This window comes from Symphalangus syndactylus, chromosome 6, assembly GCF_028878055.3.
Source record: "Symphalangus syndactylus isolate Jambi chromosome 6, NHGRI_mSymSyn1-v2.1_pri, whole genome shotgun sequence".
Taxonomy (NCBI): domain Eukaryota; kingdom Metazoa; phylum Chordata; class Mammalia; order Primates; family Hylobatidae; genus Symphalangus; species Symphalangus syndactylus.
Window position 1 is genome coordinate 42,844,377 of NC_072428.2, and position 15,932 is coordinate 42,860,308.

Sequence of the window (15,932 nt, forward strand, 5' to 3'; positions counted from 1 at the left end):
TGCTTGTTCAGCATCCTACAACAAATGGGGTCTTACAGGTTTCTACCAGTCCAAACTGCACAGTATCATTTCTTGGGTTTCTTAATTGCCCATCATAGCTCTGTGTCTCCTTCCTACACAAAGCCTGCCCAGTTAGGTAGCTTGTTTCTTGACCGTGAATTTGCCACTCACATGCCCACTCAAGAATATCCCTGGCTTTTCTAGAGGGAACATCCACTTTTATTGCAAACCCTGGCTGAGGCCAAGTTCAAATCCTTCCTCCTTTGCTTGCTTTGGCCCATGCACTCTCCCTTTTTCCTGTTATCATAAAGAAAATAGACTTATAAAAGATTTTAAAATTCTTGAGGTCAAGGACTCTTTGATACTGTTCTTGGATGGTCTCAAGCAAAATATAGGGTATGCAAATGCAAAGTATAGGGTTTGAACCTGATTACACTGCACACTACCCTCATATCTCCTTCCTGATGCTGAGGTCACACCCACTAATCCTGTGGGGTTGGAAAAGAGCTGTGTTACCTATAGGGGAATAACAGCCCCTTTATGGCCAATTGAAAAACAGGCCAGCCTCTAATTCTGAGAGAATCCAGTGGCAGCAGTCTTTTCTTCCTTTTCTTATTATTATGTTACGTTAAGTTGCGTTCTGAAGAATCTGGTTACCACCTTCTTTATTCCCCAAATTTGGACAGACTTATGATTACTGCTTCCTTCTCAATGACTGCTCTTAAAGACAGATTTAATTAATTTTTAAGCACTCACTATATGTCAGGCTGTGTTCCTGGAACTTTCCTGAGTGCCCTCACAATTCTAACACAATTCTTGGGAAATAGTGCTTTCTTTTTATGGTTTAAGTCAACAGAGAGCAAGAGGTTAAGTAAGTCTCAGCATAGCCAGGTAGAGAGATAGGCCCAGGACTCAAACCCAGGTGGACTGCTTCTAAGCTCCTTCTCTTTCATATGGAAAGGAAGTCTCTCCCAAGACAGCTAGTAATAACTAGCTGATCTGCTTGGTCTCTAGTACTAATCCTGGGCAGCTCTTTGATTGAAAAAAAGTGAATGTTTTGTTAAGGTCCAGATTGCTCTGATAGTTCACAGCTCTACTCCTGCATTCCTGTAAAGTAAAGGTACATCCATCCGCACTGGGAAGCTCCTTGAGCCATAAGAAAGTTAAGTCTTCTTAAGAATTCTTTTTAGCTCTGGGCTATTTTGGTTTAGCTTCTTTATTTAAGGCAAGATTTCTTAATCTAGGCACCACTGACATTTTGGATTGGATAATTCTTTGTTGGGTGGGAAGGGGGGAACTGTCCTGTTTACTGTAGGATGTTTAACAAGCAGCATTCCTGGTCTCTATCCACAGGATGTTTAAGTAGCAACCTCCCACCCAGCTGTGAAGACCAAAAATGTCTCCTGACATTGCAAAATACCGCCTGGGGGAAAAAATTTCCCTGGGTTGAGAACCACTGGTTTAACAGAGGAACTAGAAGGTGTTACTTGCCTGTGGATTTCCATGATTTCCTCAGCAATCATTCGGCCTATTTTTCCTGCCCCAGCCCGGGTTCCCCCTGGAATCCCTGGAACAGTGGGGTGGGTCCTCTTTGGGCCACCTACAACAAAGGAATCTGAGAGTAGGAAAGGGGAAAACTGAGGAAGAAATACTATTATGTATTAAAGTAAAACCAGTTTATCCCATGATCCACCTGCAGTTCAACATCAGAGTTGCCTTGAGGGACTTTAGGGCTACAGCTTGTCAGGAAAAAGCATTCCATCAGGGAAAGGCTCAAGTTTCCTTCTAGGATCTGAGGCCAGTTTTTTCCCTTCATGCAGCATCTAATTCTTTCCCTTCATGCACTGAAAAAAACGTTTATTGAAGACCACTGTATGTGCCAGGATTACAGAGACAAGTCCCTGCCCTCAAGGAGCTCACAGTTTAACAGGGAAACCAACAAGATGAACAATGGCTAAAGCAAAATGTTGTAAGTTTGACAGGCAAGCACGAGGCAACCAACTCATCTGGGGCCAGGTGCAGCTTCTGGAGCAAGTTAACCCCGAGCTGAGTCTTGAGAGATGAATATGAATTAGCTTGGCAGAGAGGTGAGGAGAAAGCATTCCAGGCACAGCAACCAAAACGTGCAGGAGCACTGAGGCAGGTTAAAACCTGGGAGACTCCTCCAAGGAATTCATCATGAATGATGATGTGAGCATGACAGATGAAACTGGGGCAGCAGGTACCAATCCGATCATGAGGGGCCTCTTGAATGCCGTATTAACGAATTTGGACAGTTTCCACAAGGGAATAAAGAGTACCAAAGGACGATACACAGAAAAGGCACAAATGAGAACTGGGTTATTAGAAAGTCCATGGCAGGGAGAATGAACTACAATGGAGGATGGGGTGGGGAGAGTGGGACTAGAGTGGGACTAGAGTTGCGAAGTGATTTGCAGTGATCCAGGCAGCAGATGAGGAGGGTGAAATAGCAAGTGACGAAGTTTAAGAGATAGAAGGTTCAGGACTCCGTGTTTAGATATAATGGGGAGAGACAGCAGCCAGGTTTCTGACTTAAACAACCAATCAGGTCGGGGAGTGCAGAAAATCAGCTTGGGATATTCTGAATTTCAGATGCCTCTGAGACTCCAGGTGGTTCTGTCTATGAGGCATTTGGAGAGACAGATCTGGAGCTCGGGAGAGAGACTGGGCCTGGAGATGTGGATGTGGGAATCATCGACGGGGGCTGCAGCCATGCATGTGGGGATGGTCCCAGGAAAGATGAGTCCAGTGTGGACAGCAGGGGCAGGGCCAAGGCTGAGCCTGAGAAGGGAGCCCAGTGGGTATGGTACACACCCTGGTGCCGAAAGACACCTTCCTGCCAACCACAGCAGCCAGTGACAGTCACGAAAGAGCACTTCACATCATGGCCACTAGCCAACACAGGAGGAAAGCACAAGGGGAGTAGGGAGTTTGCGAGCTCAAGGGCTTCCAGGGGCCAGCAGCTTTGGGAAGTGCAGCAGTAAGCTCCTAGCATTCTGGCTCAACAGAGAAGTGACATGACAGTGTCCTTGGCATTCCTGGGGAAATCCGCACATCATCCCCTCGAGGCCTCCCTTGTTCCACAGAATATGAATGGAGGGAACCCTGAATACTTTAGGGGAGGATATTTGACCACAAGCACCTTCTCAGGGGCAAGCCCCAGGGCCCCAGCAGCACATAGTTACCTTCTCCAGAGGGCAGCATGCTGTCCATGCTGTGGGGGGATGCTGTGAGCTGTGGGAAGGTTGGGTCCCCGCCTTCCAGGACGTTGGCTCTGTGAACATCCCAGCAATAAGGAAACGTGAGTCAGGCCTGCTCAGAACTGTGCACCTTTCAACTTGGCCAAGGTGTCCGGTGTCCACTCTGGACCTGGACAGGCCAGAAAATGAAGTGTCTGAGTGGGTAAAGAGGTCTCACTGTTTGATAATATAATGGATAGCATCCTGGCCTTTGGCCCCACTGCCTGCCTGGGCCTTCCTAATATGTGTGGGACACAGTTCAGCAGAGGTGGTGGCTGCAGTAACCTACTGCCATCACTACAGCACCTCCTCCTGCCAGCCTGCAGTGCACCTAGCCCCGGCCCCTCACACAGCTCTAATCATAGGTGGGGTTTTGGACACTATGGGGAAGGAAAAGTGGGGAGCGGGCCTGGCCGAAGAGAGGCTCCTTCACCTCCCTCTGCTCATCTAGCAGGTAGCAGCCTTTTGAGGTGGCATTCCAGCTGCCAGTGCTTGGGCCCCCCGCCTGATAGGTATGGAGACCTCCCCATCCTCAGCCAAGGCCCGTGTGAGCTAGTGCCTGAATGAGCCTTTCATAGATTGTCAGCCCCTTCCTCCACAGCAGCACAAGTGGATGCCTAGGGTGCAGGGCCTGTGCAATTCAAAGGTTAGCTGCTTTATCTGGAAGGAAATGTTGCTATTTCCTGGAGCAGTTTCATAAGCCAGGGCCTGCATGGTACAAGTACTGAAGCTTGTCCTTTGTTAACAATCCTTTCTAGCTTCTGCCAGTCCTGAGGCTTCACAGGTATTAGCAAGATGGCATTAAAGGATATGATACTGGATGTTGCCTGGACCCCATTTCCCAGATAAGGAGCCCTAGGCATCTCTTTGAAGCAAGGGGAGCTTCAGATATAGGAAAAGTACTTACAAAACAACAGTGTTAGTTGAGACAATATATTCTACTTCCTTGGTCCAAGGGTTCATGAAACTGAACCATCGACTCCGTAGTGTGATAAAAGAACCATCTTTGATTTTAAATTTATAACAATTAGTTGTAATTTTTTCTCTTGTCTGTAAAACTGAAAATGTAAAGAAAACATGGACATTGTTGTTTTCTCAGACCAAAGTATTAAACAGGACATCCAATACAAAATATTAAAGGTACTTGAGCCCCAACGACATCGCTCTTTAGTAAGCCAAGGAAACTCCAGTGGTCAAAACTCAGGAAATAGGTTGTTTTCTGAGGGTCTAACTCAGAGCCTTTGAATTCATTTGTGAAGCTGTCACAATTTTCCACAGTCTGTAAAATTGAGGCTCTAGGGAATTACTGACTGCATGTTATACATCTAACTGGAATCAGCTCTAACATGACCACCACCAAATGAGAAGGCACTGTCCAAAATGTCATGCTTTATCCCAATCACAAAGCCCAAGGGCAATATAGAACTATCTCATTTCTAAGAACATCCAAATCAACAGAGGCCACTCACCTATTCAACCTCATTCTTTCATGTAACAAACATGTAATGAGCCCTTCTCATGTGTCAGGCACTGGAGATACAAGAGGAGATAGGCTATGACTCCTGCCCTCAAGAAGAGTAATGAGGGAAGGCTATACAGGGAGAAGAGATCAGAGCCTTGAGGGATGAACACGAGTTTGCCAAGAGAACGAGGGAGGGAAGAACCCAGCAGTGCCTGAGGAGCAGCAGGGTCTGGTGGGAGAGAGGCCAGTGAGAAGGTCAGTGTGCCTGAGGCACAGGCCTCTGCAGGCAGGGATGGGGACTGAAACTGAGGTGGGCTGGTGCCAGAAGGTGGAAGGTCTCACATTTGAATGCCTGTCAAAAGCATTTGGGCTTGAGTCTAAAGCAGGAGATTTTTAAGCAGGCTGATGTTATCAGGCTCAATCTATCTGGGGATAAATGGGATAACTATGGAAGATGAACTGGGGGTGAGAGGGAGCAGGGAAACCCTGAGAAGTCTATCACAGGTCTCTAGGTAGGCACAAGGGCCTGAACCAGGGTGATGGCAGTAGAGGTGGTAAAAAGTAGACTTTTGGAAATGCATGTCTGAGGTGAATGAACAGGATCTGGTGGAGACACAGTGAAAGAAGGGGTCAGTGTTGGTCTCTCTCAGGAGGCTGCACATGAAGCCACAGCATTAGTCAAGACAGAAAATACAGGAGGTAGTGCAGGCTTGAATGGAAAAGAGAATCAGATCAGTCTGGTCCATACTGAATCTTTACAGGGTCTGGGAAAACCCTCTGAACAAGAGATGTCTTTCAGAAACTGCCATGCAGTCAGCACAGGGCAACTACAAGGGGGATAAACAGTGCCTGCAGGCATCAGCTTCCTCTTCGCACAGATGTTCTGACCTGAAGAGTCCTAGGCTGGCTGACTCTACATCCTCTCTACATCCTCAGTGGACAGATTTCCCTGGAAGGTCATGTGGACTAGCCTAGAAGCAAGGGGACACTTTAAACTTAAGATCTTTTATACATCCTAGCTTACCTTGCCTATGACATTCTGCAAGATGTCCTATGTCATCTTGGTGAAAATATTCATAACACGATGTGCCTAGAAGTTCTTGTGGTAAATATGCCAAAATAGCTGTTGCCCTAAAAGGGAATAAAGGAATATTTAAAGAAGACAAAGCCATTCAGACGATTAATTGCAACTTTGCAATGGATAAACCCTGCTAGAGCCTATGAGAGCAATGTCAAAGCTGCAGGCAAAAGAGCTGGATGGATTTTCAGAGGGCTCACTGTTTGGATCTTTTTCTCTTTTTTTCTGGCATCTGAATTTAATCAAGGCTATAAAAATAGAGGGAAACAAAGCAAAGCCTTTGTAAAGGGACTATTATCACACGAAATCAAATCTGTGGGGGCTTTAAAAATGGCAACCAGTCGGGCACGGTGGTTCATGCCTGTCATCCCAGCACTTTGGGAGGCCGAGTTGGGCAGATTGTCTGAGCTCAGGAGTTCAAGATTAGCTTGGGCAACATGGCGAAACCCTGTCTCTACCAAAAACACAGAAAAATGAGCTGGGTATGGTGGCACACATCTATGGTCACAGCTACCTGGGAGGCTGAGGTGGGAGGACTGCTTGAGCCCGGAAGGTCAAGGCTGCAGTAAGCCAAGATCTCGCCACTGCACTCTAGCCTGGGTGACAGACTGAGATCTGTCTTTAAAAAAGGAACCACATTAATTAGATTAAAATGTGGTATAAATCTAAACCTCAGTGCAAGGCTTCTGGTTTTTGCTGCCTTTATCAGGACAACCAAATGCCAGAAGCTGCAGCAGCTGAGGCCACAAGACAGCTGAGGCTGTCTCCTTTTCCAGCAGGTTGTGGCTGTCTCTAGTAGCCAGAAAAATTATTAGCCTGTGCATATTCTGAGGGAAAGCAGTAGGCAGCAGTAAATTTGGGACACCTGGGTCCTTGGTCCAGGTCTATTACCAATTAGTTGTGAATCCTACAGGAGACCAGTCCCCAGGCTGGGCCTCTGTTCTTCATCCATAAAATAAGAAGGTTGGATTAGATCAACGCTGTCCAACAAGAATTTCTGTGATGATGGAAATGTTCTATGTTTGTGCCGTTAGCCACATGGGAGGCTACCATGGCCAACGAGTATTTTATTGGACAACTCAGGACTAAATAATTACTTCCAAGTACTAGATTCAAAAGAATTTCAATCACAATAATGGTTCTGGAACATTCCATAGATTCAGACAGCATGCTATCCCTACTGTTTTTCTTTCAGCCACGGACATCAAGGCACCCCACTTAATTGTCTCTATATGCCAAAGAATGACAGAAAAATCTCTGTATTTATGATGATATCCTATTGAATCTCATTTTTTAACAGAGACTCCCATCACTTGTTTCTTTCTTTTTTTTTGAAACAGGGTCTCACTCTGTTGACCAGGCGGAAGTGCAGTGGTACAATCACAGCTCACTGCAGCCTTGACCTCCCAAGGCTCAGCTGATCCTCCTGCCTCAGCCTCCAGAGTAGATGGGACTACAGGTATGTGCCACCATGCCTGGCTAATTTTTGTATTTTTAGTAGAGACAGGGTTTTGCCATGTTGCCCAGGCTAGTCGCGAACTCCTGGGCTCAAGTGATCCACCTGCCTTGGCCTCCCGAAGTGCTGGGATTTCAGGTGTGAGCCACTGCACCCAGCTTTGTTTCTTTCTTCATTCTTAGAAAAGCCAGCTGATGGCCCAGTCTTCTCTGCCTTTTAGATCAGGGTTGAAAATCTTCTACCATCATTGCTCAAGGGTAATATGTAGACTCTTACCTCTGGTCTACAAAAACAAACTTTCCATCTATCGCGTGCCGAGAAACATATTCCATAGATTTCACCCTGATTTCCCCATTCACTGGTTGTGGAACTACATGAGAATGCAGTCGTCCAATTGCAACGAGGCAGCTGAGGTTACATCCCTCATTGTCTGGTTCGTTGTCTTCATCCAGCCCCATCTTTGTGGGTGGCCAGCTTTTCAAATAGCCTGTGCTGTGGATTGTGCAGAAGCTTTTTCGATCTGCTAGAAAGCAAAGTTCGTGGTTAGTGTCATCACTAGGTTTGGGTCATGGAGGTGTACACGGCCGATGGTGGGGTGGGATGTAGGTAGGGAGTCAAAAAATAAAATCAAGGCTTCAGTCTCCAGAAGTGAGCATCTAGTGAAAGGGGCAGACAGAAAGAAAAACAAAAAACTGTCATCTGGTGTCAGAATGCTTAAGTAGGGCCAGTTATACCATGGGCATTCATTACATGCACCAAGGAAGGAATAGCTAACTCTTCCTGGGGAGAGGAAGGCTCCCCCAAAAAACCAGTGGAGGAGGTGGATCAAGAAGGATGAGCAGTGGCTGAGGGACTAGAATATATAAAGGCTGAGGACGTACAAAGGCACAGAGGCACAGCCTATATAGGAAATGGCCAAGAGCTCTGTGTGGTTAAAGTGAAATTGGAGGTACTGGGAGTGAGGGGCAAATTGGAAAGGCAGGTTGGGGGAAGATTAAAAGGGCCTTGGATTACTTGCTAACCCATATGTTGGTCTATTTTTTTAAGGCAGGAAATGCAGAGCATCTACAGGTATTTAAGTGCAGAAACAGCAAAATCAAATTGTGGTTTGGATGCTATAGGAGCAGAGTGACATGTGAACTGGAAGAGAGTAGAAAACAGAAGTAGGAAGGCTGGTTCAGGGGCCAGTGGCTATAATACAGCAAGAGATTAGGAGGACTGAACTATGGCAGTGCAGTGAAGACGAGAGGGAGCCTGTGCATATTCTGAGGGAAAGCAGTAGGCAGCAGTAAATTTGGGAAAGGAAGCAGGAGAAATTTCTGAGATCAAACTGTTGGGATTTGCTATGAATAGCAGGCTTAAGGGAAAGAAACAAATGAAGATGACCTCAACTTTTCTGGATGGGTGGTTGCTGGTGTCATTCACTGACTCAGAGAAGAAAGAAAACAGACTAGAAGAGAGAGAGAGAAAAAAATATTTCGATTTGGGACACATTAAATGTGGAGCACCTATAGACTTCACCAACAAGCAAACCACTGTGGAGTGTCTGCCAAGCGTGGAGTCTGTGCTGGTTACTGGAATAGAGTGAAAAACAAATCAGACATGCCTTTGTGGAGTTTACAGCCTAGTGGGGAAGACAGACTTTAAACAAATAATCGCACAAATAACTATATAACAGCAAGTATAAGAAAGCACTAGAAAGCAAACAAGCAGGGTGCTATAAGACATAAGGCAGTCTGAGATTGGAGAGAGCCATGTGAAGGGAGCTCATGGGGAGAGGGAAGAAATTCCAACCAGGAAGCGACAGCATGTGCAGAAGCATTGCCCAGAAGGGCCTTGAGGCATCCAAGGAAGTCAACATGGCTCACATGTGCTTAGTGGCAGGGTCAGGGGCTGCATGGTCACATTAAATATTTTCAGCTTTTCTTCAAGAGCAATAAGGAACACTGAAGGGTTTTTAAAAGGGGACTGATAAAAAGATCATCCTGGCTGCTGTGTTGGGGGTGGGGAGCATGTGGGTCTACACTTTATGAGACCTGGTGAGAGTTGGGGGCAGCCTGGAGCTGAGTGACAGTAGGCAGCATGGAAAGGGACAGACATTTCAGAGAACTTTTGCAGATGGGACTCATTGTGGCAGGACTTCATAACTAATGGGATTGAGGAGTGGGGTGGTGAAGCAGAAGTGAGGGCGCCTCCCCGGCTTCTAGCATAAGCAGCCAGCTGGATGGCAGTGCCATTTATGCTGGAGGAGAGGCTCAGGTGATTACTTCGGCACGTATCCTGTTGGAGATTCCCCTGAGATATCCAAGCAGGTTGATTTAGTAAGCAGTACCTTTATGAATCTGGAGTTCAAAAGACAAGTCTAGGCTGGAAATATGAATGTGGAAGTTGTTGGCATTTAAAGCCAAGGGAGTAGATGACGTGACCTACAGAGAGAGACTGCAGACAGAGAAGCAGCCTAGGACAGAGAGGGGCAGCCAGCAAAGGGGCCAGCAAGAGAGCCTGTAGCAGCAGGGGGTCGGGGAGGAGGAAGAAGAATGTGGTTTCATGGAATCCAAGGGAAGAGAACACTTCAAGAAGGAAGACAAAGGAAAAGTGTTCATTGCATTTAACAACATGAAGGTCACTGGTGAGCTCAGAGTAATTTTGGTGGACTGGTGGGTGTTCATAAGGCATTTAGGATTGTGGCTGAGGGTATTCTTCCTCAATCACGTTAAAAGAAACACAATTTAAACAGAGGAGGCCTCTCCACAAATCTCTGCCATCAGGCTTTTCAGCTCTCTCCTCTGCTCCCAACTGCCCTACACATAGGGAGGACTGCAGGGTCCTGTCTGCAGTCCTGGGACCTGCCACTCTGGCCAGCCAGAAACCACTGAACCAATGCCCAGCTGACAGCTCCGCTGTAGAAAGCATGCTTCACCTGTCACAGGGTTTTAATGGACTGTTAAAATTGTTACCTTTTTTCTTTGAGCAGGTAGAGGGGAAGTCCTTGTCTTCAACCTTTACTGAAGGCCTGTTACACTTCATCCTACAGAAGAAAGAACGTCGTGCTCCAGAACATAATCGAGATGGCCCAGGGGTTATATCTGTTTTAACTGGAAGTCCAGCTGCAAATCAATACACAAAATGTGATAAACTGAGAGCAGTGTTGTCTGTCAGGAGGGGGAGTGTGACCTTGAGCAAAGCCTTTTCTTGCTTGCCTCACTGTTTTATAATGATGACATGAGACAAATATCTCCCAAGTTTAGGCTTTAGCAGATGCAGCATGGATAGGTGTGTTGTCAGTCTGGAAATGTTTATAAATCACATTGAGTGTGCTACTAAATAAATGGATTAGGTACTCTGGGGATGAAAAGAAATATAGTATGGGGTTCTTGCCCAATAGAAGCTTATGGCTGACAAAGGGGAAATGGAGGTGCACCAAGAAAAAATTAATAATGGGACAGGGTGATGTATGATTAGTGCCAAATAAATGGCAAAGACAACCTGTGCTTCCCAGAGGAGAAGGAACTTGGGCTGGCACTGAAGGATGAGTAGGATATGGATATTGGCAAGGAAAGGTGGGAGCAGGACTGCCTTAAGTTCTCAACCTGGCTTGTAGGCCAGAATCCCCTGGATGCATGATCAACCTACAGATTCCTGGACCCCATTCTAGATCTGTGCTGTCCAGTGCATTAGCCACTAGCTGCATGCAGCTACTGAGCACTTGAAATGTGGCTTTTCTGAATTGAAATGTGCTGTAAGTGTGAAATACACACAGGATTTCAAAGACAGTATAGAAAAATAAAACAATGTGAACGAACTTATTAGTTGTTTATAATTATTACATGCTGAAATAATATTTTGGAGTTAATTTTGCATTTATTTTTATTTTTTAAAATCTGGCTACCGGAAAATATGAAATTACATATGTGGCTCATGTTTGTGGTTTGCATTATGTTTCTATTGGACTGTGCTGTCTGGAAAAACCAAATTAGAATCTCTGGGGGTGGAGCATGACTATGTTGAAAAGCTCCCAGGTGATTCTGAGGTACACACCTCCTTACCAAGCACTGGCTAGGTGTCAGTACAGAAGCCGAGGGAAAACACACCCATGGCCATCACGCGAGCAAGTGTGCCGAGGAATGGCCACTGCCCAGGGCTCCTTCTGGGCCTCCTCCCCTCCCATCTACCTCCCACACTGCCAGCTCTGCGATCTCCCCTAGAATGCCAATCCGAGCCTGCCCCGCCCAACTCAGAGCCCTTCACTGTGTCCCCACAGAACAAATGGTCTTCATGGTTCAGCCCTTCCCCTCCCTGCACGTTTTGTCCAGTAGCACCAAGCAAGCCACGTGGCTCCACACCCCTGCACCTGTCCACAGATTGCTTCCTCTTCTCTCTTCCTCCCTTCATTACCTGGCAAACATTAATTCATCTTTTCAAACCCACCTCGGTTGTCATCTACTCAGTGATGCCTGTCCTTGCGCCCACATGAGAATTAATCATCCGTTCTCTATGCCTGGCACTATTTCTATGGCTGTACCTATTACTATGCAGGGTGCTGTCTGTCTCATTTCTCTGACTACATGCTAAGCGCCTCAAAGGCAAGGCCCAAATGCCATTCATATTTTTCTCCTAAGGTCACTAAAAAAAAGCCAAGGCTAGGCTATAAAGAACAACAGATACCAAAGTCTGCATTTTACTTTTAGGAACAAGAAGAGTGCTGTAATGAAAGAGATGATTTGAAGGAGATTCCTCTGGTGGTGTTTCTTTCCAGGGATTAACATGGACAGCCTGGGAGCAAGACATTAGTTAGGCCATAACTGCACTGGGCCAAGGTGAATGCAACACTGATACTGTTCTTACTATGTGCTAGGAACTGTTCTGCCTGCTTTATATACATTAACACTTTCAATCCTCACAACAACCCAATGAAATAGGTACTCTTCCATAAATGAGAAAACTGAGACACAGAGAGGTTAAGTAACTTGCTCAAGGTCACACAGCTAGTGAATGGTGGAGCCGGAATGAGCCCAGTAATCTCCCTTATGTTCTCATTCCCTTTTTTTTTTTTTTCTTTTTTTGAGACAGAGTCTTGCTCTGTCACCCAGGCTGGAGTGCAGTGGTACGATCTCAGCTCACTGCAACCCCCACCTCCTGGATTCAAGAAACTCTCCTGCCTCAGCCTCCCAAGTAGCTAGGATTACAGGCACACACCACCACACCTGGCTAATTTTTGTATTATTAGTAGAGACGGGGTTTTGCCATTTTGGCCAGGTTAGTTGCAAACTCCTGACCTCAAGAGATCCGCCTGCCTCAGCCTCCCAAAGTGCTGGGATTACAGGTGTGAGCCACCGCGCCCAGCCAGAGTCCTCATTCTTAACTGTAGGAGTACACAGCCTCCCACAGGACTAAAGTAGATGACAGCTACTGGGGCCTTGCACAGGAGTGTGTGCAGTAGCAGGAAGCTGGGGGCAGAGGGGACGATGTGAATGGTGGTTCCACTACTGCAAGAAGAAAGCCAGGTGGGGGAGCCAACCTAAGGAGGAACACTTTGGTTGAAGAAACACCATATTTATAGTTGACGTTTTCTTACTTTTATGAGGCTGCCTGTGTGCAACTCAGGTAAATAGGGCCCATTTGTTCTGGGAGAACAAATCAAACTTAGCCCTTTAAACTCAGGAGCATACAACTGGGATTTTCTAGATTCTGAAAGAAAAAAAAAGTCTAAAAATCAGAAAGAATCCAGTCTAAATAGCTCTTCTTTTCAATAAATTTGGACACTGAGATTTTTTTTTCTTCTTTTTATGTAAAAGAAACCCAAAAGAACATAAATAATTCCATTTAGCCAAAGATAGCTCTGGTGCCCCAGAAAGAGGACAGAGAAGTAGGACTGGAACGGCTGAGCCCATCACACACACCCGCCCTCTGCGCACTCAGGGTTGGCTGCCTGTGAGTGGGCTGCTGAGGAAATGTGAGGCCTCTCTGGTACTCACTTTTTGCATCTATGAGCCGCTCCCGGGGTGCAGTGTCGGAGGAAGAGAGCTGCTCCTTGACTTTGGCGATATCTTTAGGATGCAGGTAGTCAAACAAACTCTGACCAATCAGATCATTCTGTGGAGATGAAATGTTAAACATGACAAGTCAACTGCATGCAGAAAATCAATTATGCAACAAGTAAGCGTGCACAGTCTGCATGTTACCTTTATTTTGTTTTTGTGCATGAGACCTCAAACTTTTCCTATGTGAACCTGTACATAGGTCCAACCACTTTGCCTAGACACCAGGAAGGAGGCACCTGGAGGTTGATTTTGATAACGTAAGGGGAAAACCCTCAATTATATAAATAGTTTATGCTCTTCTAAGGCAATAATCTTGGAATTCCCCTATAAGACCTCAGAAGGCAGAAGATAGGGGTGGGCTCTGATTCTAGCTCTGCTGTTCAGCCTCTCTGTTCTCAAGCAAGTCATACATATCATATGCTTCAGTCACCTTGTCTATTAACAGAGATAACAGCAACTTCCTCCATAACTTTGCTCTGAGACTAAAAAGAGCCGAAATCTTTGGAAAATTAAATTTACATTAATTCTAATTTACATAAATGTCATTTTGATTCTTCAAGTCTTCTGCCTACCAAGCTTCCATGCAAATACCAGTGTGTCAGTGAGTGAATGAATAAATGAATAAAAACTCTGGGGGACATAATAGGTGAAAAGTTCTGTTCTAGAAGCATTTATAAATATTACTCTTATTTGATCCTATAGGTTATCATCATCAATTTTTAGAGTAAACTGAGGTTCAACAGAGCTAAGTGACACAGCACTGCAAACACAGCATGGAATGGATTTCCAAGTGACGTATTCTCTGGTATTGTGTTACCTGCCTACCTTTCTCCCTTGTCAGATAGCCTCTTACCCCTCTGTCCTCGCCACATATTGTGGGATATTTATTTTGCAGCAATAGAAGAAAGCCATAATGCTATTGATCAGATCAGAGTCAGATATTTCAATGGGGGGAATATGGAACATATTACAAGATTGTTCTAAGTCTAAATTAATTTATCTGTTAAGAAGTTAAGAATTTTCTGGAAGAAGTTCACATGTGACTTGTATACTATAATTATTCTGACAAAACTGAGTGACACTTCTGACTTCTGACTGCTGTGAGGCTGCCCACCACCAACAGGAGCATGCACAATACCTACCTGGCTGTAGTTGAGGATCTTGAAGACAGACTCTGAGACAAAGAGTATCTTCCCTCGGTCACATCCTACGACAAACAAAAATCCATCTGCTGCCTAATCAGGAGAAATGGATAATCAATTTCTCATACTTTAGGAAACATAATTTGTAATCACCCTGATAACAAATAGAGGATGTGCTTTCTAAGCATCCAAAGCACAGGAACACCCACTGACAGTTTCAGTGATATCCTGAGTGCAGGATACTGAAAACAAATGTCTCTGAAGAACTGTAAGATTGTGTGTGTCTGTGTGTGTGTGTGTGTGTGTGTTTCTACATATCATCCAATTATTATAGGAAAAAAGTCCAATTAAAGTAAGTTCTATTTCAAAGCAGAATTCAACTTGCACGTGTTCTTTTGAAGGTATCATGGTCCAGAGAATCATATTTCATTGCTCTAATTAAAACAACTCTATGGAGAGTCACAGAATCTGAGATTTGGAAGGACTCTTGAAGAATCCCCTCTCCAACATCTCAGCCACCATCTGCCTTCAACTTGAAAACCTCCATGTACAGGGAGCTCTCTAAAACAGTGGTTCTCAACATTTGGAGTAGTTTTTTTTGTTTTTGTTTTTATGCTGATGGTCTGGCATAGGGCTGATCACTGGGGTATTTTTAAACCCATCCCACTTCCACGTTAATGTGATTCTAATGTACACAGGGCTGAGAATTACTACTCTCAAATGTTATCCCTCCATCCAGGGCCGGACTATTTGCATTCCAAGTGAGACAAGAAAAGCAAAATTCCCCCCTTAGATTCTTCTTACCCCTTCTTCAGTTTAATACAAAAAATCTAAATGTTCCAATAAAGCCAGCCATTAAGATAGGACAACATTTGGTAAAGAGACTGAAGCAGGTAAATACCCAAGCTATAGTGCCTGAGAGCTTGGGCTGTTTTGTCAGTATATGTATGAATGCCACCCACGGCCTTCCAGACATACAACCACTCAACTCCTGCTGGGGTCTTCTAGTGACAAGGAGGGTGCGCCCCACTCTGTCATGCCCTTGCTCTTATGACTCAGCCCTCCCTGGTTCTAATACACAGTGGGCTAGTTTCTCACCTTATTCACTGGCCCTTAATCTGCTCTTTGGAAAAATACAGAGAAACTCTGTTCTCTTTTTCCACAAAAGGGCCTTCATGACGTAGTTTAATTCAAAGAACTAGGAAATGAATTAATGTGCCAGAAGGTAAAAGAATGGTGAATGTACTTGTGCTGGGACAGAAGAAATGAGTGAGAGGGGAACAGAATCACTGTTGCTTAAGACCCTGGCAGGCTACTCAGCCAGAAGGAAGCTGGGGAGGATTCTTTCCTAAGTTAGGTCCCTAAGCTGGCCCAGGGGCAACGGATGACAGTGAGGGGGAAGTAACTTTCCAAGCACCATCTGCTGGAAGCCTCATTCTGTCAACAAATAGGGTATTAATAACTTCCTCGTTTGCTTTGCAGATAATCTTATA

The 15,932-nt window shown here is 45.3% G+C and overlaps 1 protein-coding gene across 16 annotated transcripts in view; it reads right to left on the reverse strand.

Moving 5' to 3' along the window:
• The window catches only part of BMAL1 (basic helix-loop-helix ARNT like 1), a 110,021-nt gene that overhangs the window by 7,308 nt on the left and 86,781 nt on the right, over window positions 1-15,932 (reverse strand). For 4 of the 16 annotated variants that reach the window (XM_063641972.1, XM_063641975.1, XM_055282370.2 and 1 more), the window contains 8 exons: window positions 14,440-14,532; window positions 13,232-13,349; window positions 10,214-10,363; window positions 7,533-7,776; window positions 5,747-5,853; window positions 4,168-4,318; window positions 3,207-3,295; window positions 1,492-1,600 (listed from right to left, as the gene is read on the reverse strand). In XM_063641972.1, the coding sequence (XP_063498042.1) occupies window positions 1,492-1,600; window positions 3,207-3,295; window positions 4,168-4,318; window positions 5,747-5,853; window positions 7,533-7,776; window positions 10,214-10,363; window positions 13,232-13,349; window positions 14,440-14,532 (1,061 nt within the window). Of the gene's footprint in view, window positions 1-1,490; window positions 1,616-3,206; window positions 3,391-4,167; window positions 4,319-5,746; window positions 5,854-7,532; window positions 7,780-10,213; window positions 10,364-13,231; window positions 13,350-14,439; window positions 14,533-15,932 lie in introns of those variants that run through there. The other 12 variants (XM_063641974.1, XM_063641969.1, XM_055282369.2 and 9 more) reach the window with 5 other exon arrangements.